The sequence below is a fragment of the Stegostoma tigrinum genome, chromosome 31, assembly GCF_030684315.1.
Source record: "Stegostoma tigrinum isolate sSteTig4 chromosome 31, sSteTig4.hap1, whole genome shotgun sequence".
Classification (NCBI taxonomy): Eukaryota; Metazoa; Chordata; class Chondrichthyes; order Orectolobiformes; family Stegostomatidae; genus Stegostoma; species Stegostoma tigrinum.
Window position 1 is genome coordinate 30723599 of NC_081384.1, and position 15497 is coordinate 30739095.

The following is a 15497-nucleotide window of genomic DNA, read 5'->3' on the forward strand; positions in this document are numbered from 1 at the left end:
AATCTCGATTAATCCTTCTATTAATTAGGGTTTGGACTATGTAGCTAAATAAAGGTAAAATTCGCAATACCTTCAATGGAATCCTTCATTATAAATCTCCTGAGAGCTGGAAACTTCTTCCACATTTCCATCACACCAAACTGAGACACACACTTGGACTGCTTCAGGTCACATGTGGTTTCAGGAGGGCAGCAGTGCAAACGATCCTCACAGCATACAGCCTATACAAGGAGTGATTAAGCAAAATACACAGGAGCTTATTCTGTGTTCTCAGCATGCAGTAATTATGTATTCATCAAAAAGCTGATAAATAACCCGTAGATATTTGTTAGTCCATTAGTTTTGGTTTTACAGGCAAGAGGCAACTATCTTCAATTTTTTTCTTCTAAATTTCCAAGCAGCACATCATTAAAGTTACAAGCCAAATTATCCACTGTAATCCCATCTCCTTTCTCCCTATCATGAGACTTGAAAAGAAGATATTAAAAAAGTCAAAAAAATGTTATAAACCAGAAAACAACTTTTTTTAACCAGCTTTCCTGTAAAGTTATTTTGGATTTTTTTTGCCTTGGGACAAAGGCAGTGCTGGAAAGATTACATTTATTGAGAAGGGCAACTGTTTGCATCATGACAGTTAAACGTGGGTCAAACCGTTAAGACTTCCTGAATAACGTGGGACATAGCTGTCAAACTCCCTTCCCTCAGCAGCCAGGCTTTTGCCATAGCTTGTCCAAAAGTTTACCAAATTAATTGATTTATAGCACTGCATTTCACAATTTATCACATTGAATCATTTAATTAAAATACCCAATATCTCAGAGCTAAAATTAAATTATATTAAATGATCAACTATACCTTTTGTAAAGGGCAGCATCCCCACTGCTGATTCGGAAGTATGCAACATGTTGAGCCATCCGGACACTCGGATGCTCCATCTGGGCAAATGATTGCTTTTTCATTCTCATCTGTGAGCAATAAGTGGTATTTCAGTTTTTATAGCATTGTTATATTGTAGCAACTTAAAAACAGCTTCCATTTAAAAAGACAGGTCACAACCTTGACAGTTCTCTTGTGACACAGTCAGCCTGTAATGAAAGGCAATGGAATTCAATTTTAAAAATGCCTGCAGCTGGCAAACCATGGTGACCATCTGAAAATAACCGATGTGGACAAAGCACAGACTGTGTTTGGTCCTTTGCATGTAAATGTTACAGCACAGAAGGAGGTCATTCAATCTACAGTCCATTGATAAAACAGTCATGCTTACTTCCAAGACAACAAAGTGTGAAGCTGAATGAACACAGCAGGCCAAGCAGCATCTCAGGAGCACAAAAAGTGACGTTTTGGGCCTAGACCCTTCATCAGAAAAGGGGGATGGGGAGGGGGTTCTGAAATAAACAGACAGAAAGGGGGAGGCGGATGGAAGCTGGATAGAGAAGATAGGTGGAGAGGAACCAGACAAGTTAAAGGGGCGCGGATGGAGCCTGTAGAAGTGAGTACAGGTGGGGAGGTAGGGAGGAGATAGGTCAGTCTGGGGAGGACAGACAGGCCAAGGGGACGGGATAAGGTTAGTAGGTAGGACCCGCCTCCCCCTCTCTCCCCATCCACCTCAGAACCCTCTCCCCATTCCGTCCCGCTCCGATGCAGGGCCCAGACCTGAAACGTCAGTCCCCTCCAGCAACTAAGATGTCGCCCGGCCCACCATGTCCATCCAGTTCCACGCCCCGCTATCTTCCATTATCCAAATCTTCTAGCTAGTAATGATTTCTGTACTTCGATGCTAAATCTCTTTTTTTTTCTCTATGGTTCCTAGCTTCTAAATATTTGGAAAATACCCTGATCTATTTTTCTTGCATTTAAAGCAGAATATTTTGTACTTCCAGAAATAAGAAATAATGGGAACTGCAGATGCTGGAGAATCCAAGACAACAAAGTGTGAAGCTGGATGAACACAGCAGGCCAAGAAGCATCTCAGGAGCACAAAAGCTGACACCCCAGGCCCAGACCTCCCACCAGAGAGGGGGATGGGGAGAGGGCTCCAGAACAAACAGGGAGAGAGGGGGAGGCGGACCGAAGATGGAGAGAAAAGATGATAGGTGGAGAGGAGAGTATAGGTGGGGAGGTAGGGAAGGGATAGGTCAGTCCAGGGAAGACGGACAGGTCAAGGAGGCAGAATGAGGTTAGTAGATAGGAAATAGAGGTGCGGCTTGAGGTAGGAGGAAGGCATAGGTGAGAGGAAGAACAGGTTGGGGGGGGGGGGGACAGGCTGGGCGGGCTTTGGGATGCAGTGGGGGAAGGGGAGATTTTGAAGCTTGTGAAGTCCACATTGATACCATTGGGCTGCAGGGTTCCCAAGTGGAATATCAGGTGCTGTTCCTGAAATCTTCGGGTGGCATCATTGTGGCACTACAGGAGGCCCATGATGGATATGTTGTCTGAGGAATGGGAGGGGGAGTTAAAATGGTTCATGACTGGGAGGTGCAGTTGTTTACTGCGAACCGAGCTGAGGTGTTCTGCAAAGCAGTCCCCAAGACTCCGCTTGGGTTCCCCAATGTAGAGGAGGCACACCGGGTACATTGGATACAGTATACCACATTGGCAGATGTGCAGGTGAACATCTGCTTAATATGGAAAGTCATCTTGGGACCTGGGATGAGGGTGAGGGAGGAGGTGTGGGGGCAAGTGTAGCACTCCCTGTGGTTGCAGGGGAAGGTGCCAGGTGTGGTGGGGTTGGAGGGGAGTGTGGAGCGGACAAAGGAGCCCACTTTAATTTTCTTATTCACAATCTATCTCCTGCCAATGCTCTTCAACAGGAATTTGGTGGTGCTTATGTCACCATGATGCACCAGGTGTACACTGGAACCAGAATTCATGAATCCACTGCTGCTCCTCATCGTTGCCAGTCCGTATTTGCTACTCCCCTTACCAACCGCAAACCCGATGGTGAACCTTTGGCTGCAATATCAATTAGTTAATAATGTTATGTCAGGTTTGTATGGATCCATTCAAAAATCTAAATTGTAAAATACTGACTTTTAAATGGCAGGACATGCATTTGTAGTGAGAGCACTTCCTGCAACTAAATTGGCAGAAACACAGCCTTTCTTTTAACATAGCCCAGGTTAAGCACCTCGTTTGTAACAGCCTGAACAACTTCTTTCTTAAACAGTTTATGTGATCAACTTCCATCACCTTATTGGATAAAGCATCCCAGGTTCCAATACCATGGAAAATCACACTCATTTCCAATCTAGATATTTCACAATTATTTTACACCTATCATATTTTATTAATAATCTAATTACAGAAGAAATAGATTGTTTTTAATCTAAACCAATCCTTTCAAAAACCTCCATAAAGGTTATCCCTGTTCTAAGGAAAACAGTCCTGATCTTTTCCAACCTCATTTCATAATGGAAGTCTTCCATTTGGCTGGAATTGTCTATTCAGAACCATTTATTCTAGGAAGAAAAAGCATTTCACTGACCATTTGCTCAGAATCTTTGTTGGCATTACACCAACAACAAAGGCTGCATCATTTTAGTTTTTGTAATACAGGGAGATTAAGGCAGCTCCCAGTGCAGGACTGATCAGTTAACTGTGAAACCAAATATTTTAATTATTTGTTCTGCTCACTAAAGGGGTGTTAAGAACTGGGCTAATTATTGAAAACTAACTGAAAAAATATTGGATACTCCTCAAGATTCCAACAAAAAGATAAGGTAGAAGCAATCTTTACACAGACATGCAGAATGGGTAATCCATCTCAGCCTCCGCCAGTGGTTCCCAGCATCAGATTCCAGTCTTCAGCCAATTCAATTCAATCCACTGATAAAGAAACAGTTTGAGACATTGAATACTGCAAAAGCTATGAGCCCTGACAACATTCTGGCAATAGTACTGAAGACTTATGCACTAGAACTTGCCGCACCCCTGGCCAAGCTGTTCCACTACAACACTGGTACATACTCGGCAATGTGGAAAATTGCCCGGGTATGACCTGTTCACAAAAAGCAGGACAAACTCAACCCAGCCAATTACCTCCCCATCAGTCAACTCTCGATCATCAAGAAAGAGACAGGAGTTGTCATCAATAAGTTATCAAGCAGGCTTGCTCAGCAATAACCTGTTCGCTGACACCTAGTTCGGGTTCTGCCTAGGCCACAGTTCCTGACCTCATTACAGCCATAGTTTAAACATAAGAGAGGATCATATAAACCCACAGTGCAGAAAAAGACCATTTGGCTCAGAGAATCTGCATTGACCCTCCAAAGACTCAGTCCCACCCTGTCATCGTACACTCAGTTCGGATTTTTAATCATGGCTAATTCACCTACTCAGTACATTTCTGGACACTACAATTTAGCCTAGCCAGTCCACTTACCTTGCATGTCTTTGGGGTTTGGGGGGAAACACGGAACATCGAGAGTAAACTCACACAGAAACTAGGAGAACTTTCAAACTCCATACAAACTGTGTCCAAGGCCGGAATCAAATCTGCATCCCCAGGAGTGCTAACCACTATGCCGCTAAAACATCTGAATTCCAGAAGCCAGGAGAAAGTGACAGCCCTTGACATCAAGGTCGAGTTTTACCAGATATGGCATCTAAGAGCCTAGCAAAACTGGAATCAATGGGTATTGGGGGTAAACTCCACTGGTTGGAGTCATAACTGGCACTAAGATGGTCATAGTTGTTGCAGGTCACTCATCTCAGCAGGAATTCCTTACGTACTGTCCTAGTCCCAATCATCTTCAACCGCTTCAATGACCTTCCCACTATCACAGGTCAGAAGCAGGGATGCTCACTGATGATGTCACAATGTTCAGTACCATTCCTCCTCAGATACTGAGGCAGCCGATGTTCAAATGGAGCAAGACCGGGCCAATATTCAAGACTAGGCTGACAAACAGCAAGTATATTCAAGCCAAAAAAATAATGCCAGGCAATGATCATCTCCAGTAAGAGTTAATCTAGCCACCATCCCATAACATTCAATGGTGTTACCATCACTGAATCCCCCACTATAAACATTCTGAGGGCTTTATCATTGACCAGAAACTGAACTGAACTTGTCATTATAAATTAAATGGCTACACGAGCCAATCAGAGGCTAGGAATCCTGTAGCAAATAACTCATCTCTTGACTTCTCAAAGCCTGTCCACTATCCACAAGGCACAAGTCAGGAGTGTGATGGGATACTTCCCATTTGCCTGGATGGGTGCAGCTCCAACAACAATCAAGAAGCTTGACACTAACCAGAACAAGGCAGCCCATTTGATGAGCACCACATTCTCAAACATCGACTCCGTGCCTACTAACATTCAGTAGCAGCAGTGTATACTACTACCCCAGGATACACTGGAGAAACTCACCAACGATCCTGAAACAGCACTTTCCAAACTCATGACCACTCCATCTTGAAAAACAAGCACAGCAGACACATGGAATCACCATCATTGCAAGGTCCCCTTCAAGTTATTCATATCCTGACTTGGCAAAGCATCACTGATTCTTCAATGTCATAATTTCTTCAAAATCCTAGAATTCCCTCTGAGCAGCGTTGTGGGTCTATCTGCAGCACATGGACTACAGTGGTTCAAGGTAGTAACTCACCATCACCCTTCAAGGACAACTGGGCACAGGCAATAAAATGTTGGCTAGCCAACAATGCTCACTTCCTACAAGAAAATACCAAAAGCTGACTACATGACAGGACACAAATAAAACACCAGAAGTTGGATTATTTTGCATTTTCACCCATTGTCTAATTCTAAAAATAAAGCTTGATCCTTCATCAACCAGAAATCAAGTATTAAGCGCTTCAGAGTGCTGAATGCCTGTCTCCAATTTAGAATAACTAATCTGGCTTGAACACATGGAAGTCATTTTATTAATCAATTAATTGGAAGTGCTCACTGCCACTGTTTTGCTGCTATACACCAAGCTGATTACAAAGTCTGTCTTATACCTTTGTAGTCTTAAGCACCCCTGTCAAATCATCTTTTAATCTCTTAAAAGAACGCTAAATCTTCCAAATGCTTCCCGCTGCTGAAGCTCCCTCCTACAGGTAGCATTCTACTAATTTCATGTTGAATCTACAATACTATCCCAAAGCAGCCACCCATAGTGATGCCGTAAAATGTACGAAGTTCTTCAATTGTGGTACTGCAAAGGCTTGTTTTGTAAAGATCAATCATGTCTCAGTTTAAAATTTCACAGCATGCAATAAAACCCAACATTTTGATTTTACTTTTCTTAAATAACGTAAAAAGCAGAATTTCATCAACTCTTCTGTACTGTACAACCTTTAATCTGTCCAAGTATAATTACTGCTTTCTTGAAAGAAGAATGGATCACCTCATTTATTATTAGCATGCCAAATGCAGATTCCTTTGCTCATTTCACTGTCTCCTTTATCTCCTTGTCGCTTCTTTTTCTTTTGAGTTACTTTTAATTTTTAAATTAGTACTTTTAACACCTGTACACATCTCTCTCCCTCAGTAAGAATGAGTTCACAATTTGTGAGTTATATTTGCATTAACCTGCACTCAAGAAGCTCAGATCATCTCCTTCAAATAGAAGAGAGAAAGAACTATTCCCCAGCTGCACCAAGATGCTGATATACAAGGCTTGGATCCTCAAAAACTTGATGAATGGCAAAGAAGCCTGAGTAACTCTCACCAAACAAGATTAAAAGTTTAAGAATTTTGACTTCTGGCGTTTATGTCACAATGTTGGTATTTAAAAAAATCAAAGTCGCCAACAAAAGTCTTTAACAGGTCCAACATGCCACAGTTCCTTGTGCTAATCAAGCAAATGAGGCTTCATTAGTTAGGACATCTGCATAGATTAGAAAATGGCTGCACCTCCACGATAAGGTAGCCCATTGCAAGAAACCAGTAGAGTGCCCAAAAGTCTGATTAAACAGACATGAATGCCTTCACATCAAACATAAATGAGAAATACAATGGGAGCCCGGAGTTCACTACCAGACAATGAGTGGCTCCAGGAACATCAAAACAGATGCAAGCCCTTCGTATAAGGAGGCAGCAAAGATCATCCTACAACATTGATAAAGGCCAATGTCAAGAGTGGCACTTGTAGTAGAATAGGTCTTTCCAAAATTAGTTTGACCAGTCTTGAAAAGTGCAGACTATCTCATTCAACTTCAAGGAAGATCTGAGGCTGCATTCCTATCATCTCGCACAGAGGGAATTATGCCAACAAACCAGATTTATAATGCAATATTCACCAGTAAATTTAAAGTTAGTTAAGTACCTACAAAAATTAATATTTCCATAAAATGTGCATTCTGCTTACCAACAGGTTTGATGCAGGTTTTTCGTGCTTTATCACATTTGAAATCTTTTGGACAGCAGAAGTGGTCATCACAGCATACTGCCTGTAAACAGAATGATACTCAATGACAACATTTTCAATAGGCATGCCATGTTTCAGAAAGACTCGATTATCTGAAATAAATTTGCTTAATTTGTCCCAAAACTATCAAACCAAAAGTTAACATGAAAAGAAGATACCAGAAATCCGTGATGACACATCCTGTTATGGGCATGAAGCAAGTATTATTTTGGGTTATTCCAACAGCTTCTATAAACGTTCACGTATGTGGTCCCCAATTTGTGATGACTGGACTATCAATTCTGTAGAACTCCACTCAATCAATATTCCATCATTCAGAAAGTAAACAACTGTATGGCTTGCAAGTCCTGGAAAGATGGTGGTGTAGCTGCTATGCAACTGGACTAGTAATTCAGAGTACCAGACATGTTCCAGAAACATGCGTCTGAGTTCCACCAAGGGAAACAGTGAAAAATGAATTCAAAACAAGTCTGAAATTAGAAAGGAGTTAATCTAGTGGAGTAAAGGTCACTAAACTGAAAAAAAAATTAGCCAAAATAAATCATCCATCCTTGCTTGGGCTATACATGACTCCAGATCCGCTGCAATGTGGTGGATTCTTATTTGCCTTCTGAATGGCATGACAGGCAGTTCAAAGGTCAATTAGAGATAGGCAACAAATGAATGAATTTATAAAAGCTTTCAATTTGATCATTCCTGATTTGTCCTTAAAGTTGACATCATTTTAAACATTTTGGTTTATACTATTGCTTTAATTCACTAAAATTTAAGTGTCGACTCTTTAAGATGATCCTGAACTTTGCCTGAACCCACAGTTGCATCAATCAGAATAAAAATTGTACAGCTATTATTTCTGGACATGAGCCAAACATTCGGTAGAAGTATGTTTAAAATTAGTGATCAATGATTCGTTGTGATGTGAAACATTAAATGAACCCAGTGCAGTTCCCCAGGCTTGGTGGGGTGGTTGGTCCATTTCTGCTGTTTTACACAGGTGATCATTAAGTAAATCCTTGTGAGCATTTAAATCTTGTCCTTGAAATGGAACTAGCTGTAATATCAATGAAGAATTGTTACATAGCTAGCTGGATTTCCTGCTGCTCTTTTTATTGCAACAGAGATGAGGCATGGTTATGGTTGGACGCTATCTAAGAGCCAACAGATTATCACAATGCATGTATAAAATGGGCAAGCAAACATCCTTCTTGGTCTACCATGCTCTCCCTTGCAAGCACCTTCATTAAGGCAGAGGTCACAAACTACACTTGAGGTTCCCCTGAATTTCAGGAATACCACCATATTTCTGTTTTGGTTGGAGGGAGGTCAGAGTGCCATAACAAACAGGAGCACATAATCTGCCAATAATATTCAAGTGTATTATGTTTCATACAGCCAAACAGAATTTGCACCCTACAGCATATTTTTTGATAGAAAACGTTTTGGGAGAGTGGGCTAAAAAGATTGACTTTTGAGTGCCAATTTTAAAAAAATGAAATGTATTTGCTCAGACTGCATCCATCTGGAGCAAGTTTACTCCAATCAGTTACTGATGCAATTATACAGGTCAACAGAGATTAGATGAATCATATATCACTCCAAGAGCTCCTCACAAATATCATAACATATAGGAGTAGAATGTCTAATTCAATGGAACTTTGTATTAACCTATTCTCAGAGAGAGGGAGTGAGGCGTGTTTGAGCAACAGCACTTCTCACCAACCTCAGGGAGAGGTAATGGAGGACACAAAAAGCTCAGAAGACAAGCTTCAATTTATTCTGTGGACAGAAAAGAGAGCCACATTTCAGCAGTTTTTAAAAAGAGAGATGAAACTCTAGAAAGGCTAAAGGAGCAATAAATGTTTTAATTAAACAGTTAGGGGACACTTCAGATCAAACAGATCATCCAGTTTTGGGAAAAAATAAGATAGTACTTTATTTTGCCCCATCACAAACAAGCTGATTCGATTGAATTAAATTCTAACCCTACAGAAGCATTTGATTAGTCAACCTCAGAGAATAAGTACACTTGTGAAAGGCTCAAATACAATCTGATGTCACAGAGGTACTATCCTGTTTTGATACATTTCTGGTTTGCACTATTGCACATTTAGATTTAGGGAAAAGATTCAACAGCCATAAAATTAAAATGTTAAGATCATTCACTGGAGCTATTACATAAAAAGTTCCCAACAGAGAACAATTTTCGACTCAAGAAAATAAGATGATAACAAAGATCTAATTCATTATTCTGCATCAATATATAGTTACATCCATTTGGCAGTACTAATTGGTTTCATCAACACTTAATTAGTTTACAAAGACAGTCCATAAAATGAAAAGGGGACTCAGGGCTTACATCTTTCATAGGACAGCAACCCCAACCATGGTTCTTTGACTTGCAACAGGTGTATCCTCGAGAACAGGTCATATTCCCACAAAGCTCACTATTGGCACTACGCAAGTTGTCTACTGCAGAAACCAGTGGCAACTTGTCTTCCGTTGCTCCTGTTCTTTTGCATTTGGCTTCAATCAGGTCACATTCATATCCCTTTGGGCAACAATGCTCCAAATCCTTGCAAATATTTGCCTGTGACCAGAGAAAAAAAAAACAAAGATACATTTTCATAGTATTCAGACAATAAAAAGAAATGAACAGAGAAAATGCATAATTTGTACAAAATTAATGAAAAATTGGAACTTCATAGATCTTGGATAAAGAAGTCACTATCAATGTGAACAGGTTTTAACATTTTAATTAAATTTCTGTTCACACAAAGTTAGTTCATCCTTAAGTTACGTGGCATAAACAGTTTAAAAGTTTGATTATTAAATACAAACATACAATTAAAGGTCATGAGAAAGCGACTGCTAAAAATTAACTATGCTCTGTTACCTCAGTGAATGGGCAGCAACCATAAAAGCCTTTTGATGTGGGCATACAAGTGTACTCAGGAGGGCATTCAGTGTTATCCAGACAGATATTTTCAGTCAATGTATTCGGTGTTCCTGCCTGAACAAGCAGGGCGGCTTTTGCTTCTTTCCACTAAAATCAGAGAGATTAACACGTGAAATAGAATGATTCTCCTTACTCTTGGGCACTGTACTAATGAGCTGTGGTTTGCATTTAAAAAGATTTAAACCACACTCGAGCCATACAAAATTACAATATTGCAACTGTTTTCAGGCTCTTATTCAGAGTGGCACACACCAATGTACACATCAAAACTAAATGCCGAAAGGACACAGTTTAAAAGCTAAACATTGATCTCCAGTAGAGCCAACAATTGATGAAAGATGCAAGAGTTGCATTCTGTCATTATTTTTAATTACATACAAAATCGCTTTTCATCTTTTAAAGATGGAGGTATATAAAGATCTTATCATTTATTATTGCTTATGGACTGAAGTGGGAGAAAATCTGTTTAAAAACAGAGGACTGTGGAAGGAATTGCTGCACTTTAAAAAATATATTGTAGAAACTGTGGTATATTTACACTGCTACTTTATTGAAGCAGTAAGAAATTGCGGATTTCATATGACCAGGGGTATGGAGAGTGAGATTTGGCAAGCACCACATAGCTGGTTAGTTTGTGATATTGTGACAAGTCATGGATGCCAAAGGTCATCAGCTTGATGATGATTCTAAATGGCTCCCTGGGGAGCAAAACACCTTGTGGGTTTGAAAGGTACAGCAAAAAGCCTCTAGATCTCTGGAAAGGCAAACTATATCCCTCCCTTTCTGCAAGCTAGATATTTTCCCCAACAGTTACTTTGAGCTGTCGCCTTTAACCAGTAACTAAAAGACTTTGCAGTTGGTGTATCAATCATCCTGTGCCTCCTGCAATGTGAAGGAATCCAGAGAAAAGAGAAAGAAGAACAGAGAGCTTCAGCAAACCAAAAAAACCATCTCCTTTTTTCCTGGTACTATTGGACTGAGGTTCCCAGATTTTTTTTCTTCCACCCATAAAACCAATGTTATTTTTGATTGTCTGTATGAGGAAGTAAGAGTATTGTGTGTTTGGAGCTTTAACTTCTTGAGACACGACTTAACTGAACTCTCCCGTCCCTGTAACCGTTCTAATAAACCTATTCAGCACTTTCTCCTCCAGACAAAATTCAATGCAGTGAATTACTACTGTCTATAGCTTTATACGGTCAATCCTCTCAGTTTACAATGTTTCAAAGTTTCTTTTCATCAACAAACTCGGAAATTTTGTACCAGGCTTACCAATCAGAGCTATAAAATTACTCAAAGCTTTTTGAAGTCAGTAAAGGAACTGGGAATATAAATGCTGCAGAGATTAGTTTAATTGGAACATTTCTAAAATTTAATTAATAGATTTAGATTCATCAACATAACAAGAAACGTGCAACAGGATTCAGTTAAGTTTAGTTATGACACAGATCAGCTACAATCTAATTAATTACTGGAACAGGTTAAGGGGGTTGCGTGGTCTACTCCAATGCCCTACCTAGCTAATTCACCTACGATAATTTTATTCTCTATTTAAAAACTAACTATCGTAAATTACCACTTGTTGAATGCTGATGCAAGTAAGGAGGCATGCCGAAGAAGGAACAAAACCGGTAGCCGAAAAATTTCTGCATCGCTCAATGAATGGCAGCCAGCATTTTTTAGAATGCCCTTCGCCTGTTTCATGTCCACAGAAATGATTTAGGAAAAAAGGCGGGGTGGTCTACTGAACATCTGAGACCTAAGCATTCAGAACAAGTAAACTTCAATTCCTTAATCAGATTTAAGAATAAAATGCTGGTCACTTCAGCTGTGAAGTGATGAAGGAATGTGATTTCAAACTTGTTAATTTTCAGTGCCAGAGAACAGTTGGCATTTATATTTTGAACGTAAAGTTCACACAAGCAGTTCGGAGAGAACACATTCTGAATGAGAATTAGCCAGAGTAAGTGTATATTTCTGGGAATTTGGAGCAGTCACAATTTGCTACAGATAGGAACAGTTTCTTACAGCTCTTTTTGTCCCCCCGTGGGGTATAACTTGTAAAGACTTACCTTTGAAGTGAGAGGAAAGATATTTTAAAAAATCATATAAGTGCAAAATCCTAACAGTGTGGAAACAGGCCAATAGGCCCAAGAAGTCCATAGCACCCCTCTGAAGAGCATCCCACGCAGACCAACACCCTATCTTTCAGTATAACCCTGCAGTTCCCATGCTTAATCTACTGAACCTACACACCCCTACATACAGGCAATTTAGCATGGCCAATCCACCTAAACTGCAAAGCTTCGAACTGTGGGAGGAAACCTACACAGACACAGGGAGAATGTGCAATGCAATTTTTCTTTACACACACAGGTGGCTTGCATGTGGCATGAACTTCCTCAGGAAGTTGTGATTGTGGGTAAAATTACAACATTTGGAGAAGTACACAAATAGGGAAGGTTTAGTGGTATATGGGCCAGCAGCAGGCACTTGAGACGAGTGTAGTTTAGGATCATGCTCAGCATATGGATAATGATGGGATAGTGTAAGGGGTGAGGCTTAGATTAGTTCACAGGTCGGCTCAACATCGAGGGCCGAAGGGCCTGTTCTGCGCTGTATTGTTCTATGTTCTATGGGCTAGTTGGACCGAAGGGTCTGTGTTTCCGTGCTGTACGATACTATGACTACATTTTATAGTAACAAGGATCAGGGAATAAAGGCCCAGGTGCAATTCATAATTGATATTAAGCATTTTCCAAAAAGTTTAAAGTGGTACATCACAACAGAAAAGCTCTTCCTGCTCTACGAGAGAAGCTGGGAACATTGTCAGTGCCCGGGGCAGGGTGCGTGCAGGACGTGTCTCCAGCTGAATTTCCTGGAAGAGACCAGAATGGCAACTGTGGACGCTGCGGAGCATCCATGAAGCAGATAGCATCATGGATCAAGGGCAGCCATGGTATTCAATAAACAGGTTGTGCCTCCTTAATCCTGTGCTCTGGTCTAGCAACTGCAACATATCCAGTTTTCACGACATGAGAAACTCTAAAACAGATCAAAATACATTGGACAAACCAACTGCAAGTCAATCAAAATGAGGAAAAGTGGTCACCAGTCCTCTGCAAGTGTGCTAACACTGCAGCTGAATAGTCCAATGATGGCCCCATTACAGGCTCATAGTCAGAGATGGATCCTGTAAGTTGGCATTTTTGGAATAGTGGAGCAAGGGCAGGAATTAGGAAAGAAATGGTTTCAAAACTCCAATGCTGACTTACACACAAACTCCCATGGCCCAGAAAAATCGTCTGGTGTGGCTAAGGTCTGTTCCAGAGGCCAAAGGATTGCAGATTAAATGAAATGCACACAAAACAAGTTAGCCTCGTCATTAACTCTGCCAAGAAAAATTTTAACCACTACTTTTAATATTTGAGATATCAGGCTTGTCTCAGGCAGGTGTTGTTTTGGGTTTATCAGATCTTGCAGACTTAAGACTCAGGCTACGCAAGACAGCTTTATAAACAACACATCTGCCAATATTTCATTTTGACTGTGTGTTGAAACCTGTTTTTGGAAATTTTCAAATGTAGGGGTTTTCTTTCAGAAAATTTCACTTCCCATCTTAAATGTGGAAGCAACTGAGAGAGATCAAGCACAGTGGTATCAGAGGTTAAGCTTCAGAAGCTTTTGGAATGAGATTTTAAATATTCAACATTGTATTTTGTTTAAAATACAGTTAGTTAAGGACTATGCAGCCAGTTTCATGATATTTACATGCATCAATACGAAATACTCATACAAAAGGAGATAGCGAAAAAAGAGACCAGTCTGAGACTGGTGCAGTTGGGAAAAGGGGCATGTCAAACATTCAAGGCAGGCTGGAAGAAAGCAGGAAACAAGGTAGGACTGACAGATTAAACAGTGGTTATTTCAATGCAAAAAGCCTAACAGGTAAGGCAGATGAACTCAGGGCATAGGTGAGAACATGGGACTGGGATAGCAGAGCGATTACAGACAATGTGGCTCAGGGTCGGACAGGACTGGCAGCTTAATGATTCAGTATGTGGATGTACCTACTAGAGATGAAGCAAAACTTGACCCACGCTTAGGAAATAAAGCAGAGCAGATGACTGAGGTGTCACTGGGGGAGCACTTTGGGGCCAGTGATCATAATACTATTAGTATCAAAACAAAGATGGAAAACGATAGATCAATTCTATAAGTCAAAGTTCTAAATTGGAGGAAAGCCAATTTTGACAGTATTAGGCAAGAACTTTTGAAGTTGATTGGGAACAGATATTCACAAGTAGAGGGACGGGTGGGAAGTGGGAAGCCTTCAAAGGTGAGATAACAGGAGTCCAGAGACAGTATGTTCCTGTTAGGATGAAGGGCAAGGCTGGTAGGTGAGGGAACGCTGGATGACTAGAGAAATTGAGGTCTTGGTCAAGAAAAAGGATGAAGCATACAAGGAAATGGACAGCAGGGATCGAGTGAATCCCTGTACAAAGGCACAAGTGTACTTAAGAGGAAAATCAGGAGGGCATACAGGCTTTGGCAAATAGGTTAAGACGACTCCAAAAGGATTCTACAAGTACAATAAGGACAAAATGCTAACTAGGGAGAGAATAAAGCCTCTTAAAGATCCGCAAGACCACCTGTGTGTGGAGCTGCAGGAGATGAGGGAGATACTAAACAAGTATTTTCTGTCAATGCTTACTGAGGAAAAAGATATGGAAGATAGAGAACTTGGGGAAATAAATAGTGACATCTTGAAAAATGTCCGTACTACAGAGGTGGTGGTGTTAGATGTCTTAAAATGTATAAAAAGTGGCTAAATCTCTGATCAGGTATATTCTAGAACTTAGTGGGAAGCTATGGGCCCCTTGCCGAGATATTTGTATCATCGGTAACCACAAGTGATGTGCAGGAAGACGGAGGTTGGCTAAAGTGGTGCTACTATTTAAGAAAGGTGGTAAGGAAAAGCCAGGGAACTGTAGACTGGTGAGCTGGATATCAGTGATGGGCAAGTTGTCGGAGGGGATGCTGAGGGACTGGATTTACATGTATTTGGAAAGGCAAGGACAGATTAAGGATAGTCAACATGACTTTGTGCACGGGAAAGAGTATCACACTAACTTGAGTTTTTTGAAGAAGTAATGA

General features: G+C 40.6%; 1 protein-coding gene across 1 annotated transcript in view; it reads right to left on the bottom strand.

Annotated features, from left to right (window-relative positions):
- Positions 1-15497, bottom strand: part of LOC125466314 (progranulin) — a 73158-nt gene that overhangs the window by 35606 nt on the left and 22055 nt on the right. The window contains exons 3-7 of the mRNA XM_059638640.1: positions 10278-10427; positions 9741-9971; positions 7325-7406; positions 856-965; positions 71-221 (exon numbers count right to left, since the gene is read on the bottom strand). Coding sequence (XP_059494623.1) covers positions 71-221; positions 856-965; positions 7325-7406; positions 9741-9971; positions 10278-10427 — 724 coding nt within the window. The remainder of the gene's footprint in view (positions 1-70; positions 222-855; positions 966-7324; positions 7407-9740; positions 9972-10277; positions 10428-15497) is intronic.